The sequence below is a fragment of the Brugia malayi genome (assembly GCF_000002995.4).
Source record: "Brugia malayi strain FR3 genome assembly, contig: Bm_v4_ChrX_scaffold_001, whole genome shotgun sequence".
NCBI classification, from domain to species: domain Eukaryota; kingdom Metazoa; phylum Nematoda; class Chromadorea; order Rhabditida; family Onchocercidae; genus Brugia; species Brugia malayi.
Window position 1 is genome coordinate 10,903,383 of NW_025062479.1, and position 7,233 is coordinate 10,910,615.

General features: G+C 34.0%; 1 protein-coding gene across 1 annotated transcript; it reads right to left on the bottom strand.

The window, feature by feature from the left end:
* Positions 1 to 2,839: 2,839 nt before the first annotated feature.
* On the bottom strand, positions 2,840 to 5,560 carry Bm3299 (Uncharacterized protein; the record flags this gene model as incomplete). Its single annotated transcript, XM_001896375.2, has 6 exons — positions 2,840 to 3,023; positions 3,148 to 3,321; positions 3,956 to 4,188; positions 4,390 to 4,524; positions 5,005 to 5,222; positions 5,461 to 5,560. 6 exons carry the CDS (start codon positions 5,558 to 5,560, stop codon positions 2,840 to 2,842), a joined length of 1,044 nt encoding a protein of 347 aa, XP_001896410.2.
* Between the last annotated feature and the right edge of the window lie 1,673 nt (positions 5,561 to 7,233).

The window sequence follows — 7,233 nt, forward strand, 5'->3', positions numbered from 1 at the left end:
GCTCATGTGATATGGAAAATTTCGTTTACTTACTAAAATTTAGTTACTACTCCGATAAAGGGTGAGTGATTGCTTATCCGCAGATTTGCTGTTGTTCGCCAGTATTTCTTTCGTCAATTCTTGTCAAACTTATGATAGTCCCAAGAGTTCCTGAAATGCGTTCGTTTAGCACCCGTTCGGTTACTTGCTTTTGTAAATCCGATTTAGTGTTATTATTGCCGCAGCAGGTCTTAGCTATCTCCCTATTAGTATTCTTACGGCGATATTCACTGCTACTTATCCGGGTATGGTGGGATGTTGTTCCTCTGCAGGGGACATTGATGGTTTGGAAGACTAGGACTGAGGGGATGGGGATTCTGGCTGTAGGTATTGTAGGTGCTAATACTTTCTATCAATATAATTGTTCAGCGAGGAAGTGTTTTATCTTTTTGTTGATGCAGTATCCTTCCGCAACTGGTCACTTTTCAGGTAGTCACGTTGGAAAGGTTACTAGTGGAGCCGACAGGATGGCGGGAAGATGCACCAGCGCTATTTGCAATTAGTCGCGATTTGACCGACCTGGCGATATGGTGCTTAATGGAGTTCAGCTGTAACACCACTTGATGGATTTCAGTTGTATTCATCATGTTGGGCAGTGCTGTTGGATGTCAAACTGTTTCCGTGACTGCTCACGGAGCTGGTAGGCAGGTACCATTCACGGTATAGGCTGGCTCCGTATTTAGGATCCAGTTTGGATATTACTACTCAGGCTTAGCGGGATGACAGAGTGGGAATTTTCTCGAATGCGGGAGTTGATGATTCCGGAAATGGAGCGTGGATTATGGTGATGATGTCTTGTAATTTTCATATTTTGTCTGTAGGTGGTCGAATTTTTTCTGCATTAATGTTGATAATAGGGACTTACGTTGTGCAACTCAGTATATCTCAAAAACTAAACCGTAGATTGTGAAGTTGTTTGATCTGGCTAAGCAGAGCATCGGCCAAATTGATACAGACACCTTGTGGCGGAATGGTTTCGTCAGAGGCCATTATGTAGATAGTTCGGCGAATATGATCTTTTCTTTTTTTTTTTGTTTGTTGCCTTGCTTCCGTTTGAAGTTTTATGTTTTTTTTTTTTTTTTTCCTTTGTTACTTTCACTGTTATGTTTATAACATGTTGTGTATTTGTTAAGTGTAGGGTATAAATTTTTTTCTTGAATTTCCATCAGCGTTGTTCAAATATTGTGCCGGTCAACAAAGCCTCATAAATCATAAGGTATTTTTCTGAGATAGAAATAGCAGTCTGTTATTATAATGGGTCGGAATTCATGTGAAGGCTTTCATCATAATTTCGAGAAGAAAACGGAACTTGATTCATTCCCACAACTTTTGGCGAAAGCTTTCCAAAGGAAACTATGAAGCACGATGCAACACTAGTCTGGAGCAATGGTAGATACTTCAGCGCAGTATTTGCAAGACCTCCAGTAGTGTTTCTCAGAGAAGTTAACTTCGAAGACAAATCATCCAGAAAGAGACAGTCTATAACTTCACAAAACCCGACTCGAACTCCTTTTCTTGTGGAAAGAATTCCACATAGTGCATCCCCTCAGAATTCTATTTTAAAGTTGAGAACAAGAAATTGGAAACATCATGAATATTCAGTTATGATCTTTTATTACGTCAAGGATTAAAAATTTTTAAATGCATAGGTTCAAGAGCATCTCTGAAATATGACTTCTAAAACAGCGATAACGTAGAGTACCACATAAATACTTAACAGATCTACAAGTATGCGTTCTTAAATAGTCCACAGATCTGTAACTACAATCGATGTGTTACCCACAATGTTTAACCTAATACTACATAAAAACCTAGAATAATAAAGGAAAACGACAGAAGTGACGTTGGTCTTGATGAATCTGACATGAATATACACAGCCCGATTGCGGTTGTCATGAAATTCCACTTAACCAAATTCTACACCATACAAAAGCATAAATCTACTAAATGAAAGCAACCACATCATGTTTATTGTCCTGCATCTGTCACACACCAAGATACATTTACCATATTATTACCAATACAAGAACAATAAAACAGCCAGAAATTATGAAGATTCTATAATATTTGAAAATGCGCTAACAATAATCATAAACGTAACAGCAAGAAGTTAGTTGTGAAGCCTGTTATAAAACATGGATGGGAAAGAAAATTTGCTAAGTCCAAAAATTTCATTTAAAACATCCTCCTGCTTAGGTAAACTTCCAGTTCCAGATCATTTCCAACAGTCACTTTTGCCTATTCCGAATTAAAACTGCAAGATGTTTAAAAAATCATTTATTTTTTATTTCAAATGAAGAATTGAGCATTTGTAACTTTTCATTTATAATATTTGCAACTAATTATTATAGAATTTCTTAAAAACCGAATTGCATTATTCGGACCTATGCATTTTATATATCTGCTTTTGCTTTTTCCTTATCAGCATTAATTTCAGTTAAAGGTACCTGTAACAAGTAATTTAAAATTTATTAAATCAAGATACCTGAGTTCCGCAGTTCACGGAAACTGATTTTCTGCTATGAACGAAACTTAACTATATTGTAAAATGTCCAACTCAGGATTTTATGAAATAAAAGATTGGAAATATTTTATATTCATGCTTATGTTTGACATTCTTCTAAACTAAATCTTGGCACTGAAAAAAGCTCATTTCACCAGAGCTTTTTTCTCTGACCAGAATTAACGGCATTAACTGTTTATTTCATATAGTGCATCACTTCACAAGTGCGCATTGAGAACATGACTGTGCATTTGCTACTGCAAGAAAATCCCGACCATCATTTTCTTTAATCCACGTCTAGATTAAAGAAATTGGTTCTAACACTACTGAATCTTGCGATCTTGACTCTTCCTGTTGTTGGATTACAAAAGTGTCCTGAACTGTTATACCATCTTCAACATCTTCCATTTCTGGCCACAAACTTGCTTCAGCTTGCTGTACACGATTTAAACGTTCGGTCAAATCGCGCAGTGCTTTCTGCCTTAAAGTTTCAATCAAGAAAAAAGGGCTCAACAAGAATACAGCTTACCATTGAGTGCAAGCAGTAGTAATAGTAAACAGCAGATAATAAAATGTTAAAAGTATCTGAAAAAGAAAAGTCCTACCGCCTTCTTTCCGTATCTCTCGTTTGTAAACCAGGAAGAATGACATTTATAGAATCAAGCTGCATTAGATCGATACGCCTTGCCACTGGTTTACATAAATGTGCTTGTATCAAGCAAGTATAAACTGCTGATGATAGCACCCTCATTAACGGTTGTAACTTCGAAGGGAAGAGACTGGAATTATAGCAAACTAAAGTGGTTACACTTTATATTTAATAATACAAAAAGTACAATAGATAGGTTGGTATAGAATAAAAACAGACTTTGTCGCCTTTGAATTTTACACATATTTTTTTGAATTCTGTAGTACTAACCCTTCATTTTTTTTTTTTTTTTTTTGTTTACAGTTCCATATGATGAGAAACGATAAGCTTTGTTTATGTAAAAATCTAATAATCTAATCGTACATAAAATGAATAAATGTATTGTATGGAAAAAGCAATGGATGAAGACGGGTGACAGTATCTTGTGTTAACCGATTGTGAACAACGAATTAAAATTGCTTGAAATCTGATAAGTGGCTGGAATGGAATGAACTGTCCAACAGCGAATATTTCAAACCTTATTTCAAGACTTATCTGCATTGCTGGCTTTGCCACTGCGCTGGTATTTAGTAAAATCTTTGTTGAGGAAAAAAAAGACTTTAACAATGCCGCAGAAGTTTTTATATACCCTTTAGCATTGTGCTCGTAGTGTCGACTGAACTACTCAACGAGGAAGTTACCATTAAAATTCGAAAGTGCAAAACTTATTGAGGGTGATATAAAAGCAATATGCAACATAACTGAAAAAATATCATATGGCATACGTTGCCCATGCAAAATGTTCGCTGGGGTCCCCTCTCGGCTCACCATTATGCGGTTGCAAAAACCGCAAATAAATCCAGCTTATCTGAATACCGGATAGAATCTGAAGTAGTGAGACCCAACGAAGAAAGCCGAATCCAACCAAAAATGATGCGGTGACAAGAATACAAGAAGGAAGATGAGTATTTTTGATATGACCAATTGGTGTAGTCAGAAGTACCGAGTCTGGTAGGTACTGAAAATAATGCCAATATGCATGGAAGATGGATGATATCGGCTCGTTCAAACATAATAAATAAAAGTTAGAATTTTGCTTAGAAATGGTTGCAAACAATTAATGCCTTGTAAAAACAAATCTGTGGGATGCAGATGATAAACTAAAATATGAATCTCAGAAGAGCTTTAAAATTTTTAAGAGCAGATATAAATTCCCTACCTGTTTCATAGCAACACAAACGGCGGAACAAGCCGATAGTAAACCAAATATATAAGTCCGAAAAAAAAAGGTGTCATTTACCGTGATAACAAATGTTAGTAATGCCACAATCGTGATTAAAAGCGATGAACCAATCTAGAAAGTGGTAACTAACAAAGGATAAAATAATATGACTTAATCCATTTCAGCTGACACTTCATTCAGTTCAGTTCAGCATTGTTTATTTGGTAAATATAAATCTGTTCAGCCAAATAGCATCACAATAAAAGGATGGATTAAACGGAACAAACTGACGGCTGGCATTTATACCATTCCATTCAAAAAAACAATATATAAAGTGTCCAAAAGAACTAAGTGATTAGCTATTACCATGAAGTGTATACGACATACCAAGATATCAAACACAGTGTGTGATGTACTAAGCCGTAACATTAAAAAAAAACATTAAAATACATTACTACCTAATTTTTGAAGATTTACATACATCATTTCGGATCTTTAGTATAAATGAGCAAATTTCTCCTTAGCAACATCAAGGATTTCGTCCTCCTCACTTTTAGACTAACAACTGACAAAACTGAAAACGCTTAAAATGATACAGCATAAAAATTACACCTGAACGATGCCTAGATATTTGATGGTTTCAAACATGCCCCAGTTTGGCTCGATTAATGATGCCACTTGATGAAGATTCCATACTAGTAAAATGAAAGCAAAAATATTGGTCTCGATGGTAAAATGTGTAAACAGCCGCCATAATTCAAAATGCACCAAATCATGGCCAGTTAACGAGAACAATTCAAAAATAACTTCAGAAAGAGATAAAATTCCTCCTAAAAAAAGAGAATAAATAAATTACAAGATCAAACTCTCACCAGCAACGATGTCCGTGCAGTTTTATGAAAAATGATAACAGCATTTAGATTTTGGTACACGCAAAACCTGACATTAAGCAATACCGGAAAAAGCAAATCGTTTACTTTTCGTGTTTACAAAGATTAATAAGGAATTCTACTAAAACGTTAAGGCTTAACAAACTCTACTTCATGCAAAACGTAAGTGAAAACCAACCTAACAAAACTATACATAAACCAATCCGGAAAAGTAGACGTGATTGCTTCAAATATAATGCTACAGAATTTGTTTGCGGCGACATAGACAAAAATACCATTATGAGGTTCTGAACGGCGATACCTTTAATGCCAAAGTAGCTACTGAAACTTTAGCACAATCATATCTGAAATCAAAGAGAAGGATCATACCAAAAGTGCAATCCAGTTATTTCTTTCACCTAGTAGTAGCGTACACGGGATTATTATCGATATGAAGATAATTTTCCCAGAAATATTATGTCCAACCAGTTAGTGCATCACATCTTTTGCCACTGATAACCCCTACGAAGAAGTGAATCAAAACCTCTACGTCTAAAATACTGAAAATGGATTCGATATCTATAGCGATTTACACTAGGTTTTTTGAAAATTCAAAGGTTAAATCTCATTTCGTGTCAGCAAAACAAATCCTCATTGGGAATCCAAACTATCTGTAAAAATAAACTCCAAATATTTCGCAATTTCGCGAAATTCGTAACTATTGCTATTACTGTTTAAGAGGAAAAATAACAACTGTACTAACAGGGTATGAAACAGCACAATGAAGAAAAATCGATTATATCAGATACTGTTCCTACAAATCAAACGATACAAAAACGAAATTTGACGTTGCTTTTCCAAAATAATAACAAAACTAACATTTTTAATTCTGAAATTATAGAAGAAATTAATGAATCATCAACTTAATATTTATCATAGATACGCAAAAATATAATATCTTTTCTAACTTTTCCAAAGAAACATAGAACAAAAAAAGTTACTGAAATCATTGACCATATAAAGTAAATGTCATCTTTGCTAGAAAAAAACTTTCGACCTTAATCCAAATTTCGAGAATTTTGAACAGCATTTTTTTTCTAATTTAATAAAATCATTGCTTATTACAGTTATTAAATGTAATTATTTCGATATTTTCTCAATCTATCACATCATTATTGTTATTCATTCTTCATTTCATCCCCTCAACGTTACAGTACTTCATTCACAATCATAAACAATACTTCAACAATAATTGCATAATATTCGGAAAATTTTCCTATTCTCTAACAGCTTAAATTCTAGCGCTATTTTGCTACTAATTCTCAATCACGATCGAATGTATTAATCAAATCTTACCTACTTTTTAACCTACCATACATGATACTATATCTATTTCCTTGCTAACCGGAACTACATCTGCTCTACTCCTTCGCCAACTGAAATCATAATGTACTTCCCTGATAACCGGAATTACATCTACCACATTTCACCAGTCACAAGAAGTAAAAAGCATTTGTTGAAATGTGAATGATGTCATTATGAAATTTCACCCGCCCAACGGCTGTTTGTAATGTATATATACATAAGCAGATTTATATATTTGTTTGAATTAGGCTAATATCAAATCTTCAAAATATGAAGTGCTTTTTATCTTTAATTTCTAGAAATTTCTTTTTGGTATCTTAAAAATTTTAGCTTTAAAATAAAAAGCAAAATGTTTTTTCTTTCTTTTCTTTTTTTAATTCATGCTAAAAAGTTCGAATTATCATAAAGCACTCAAGTAGATCAGAAAGTTATTCTAATTAAAATTTTCAATTTTTCTTCCAAATGTTAAAGTACAATACATTAACACAGCAAAGTTTCATATTTCATGGGACAAATTAAGAGTAACAAAGAAATTATTCTCTGTTTAGTTTTTTTCTTTCTTTTCCGAAATAATTAGAACATTCATTTGGTAGAGTTTCTTTTTAAC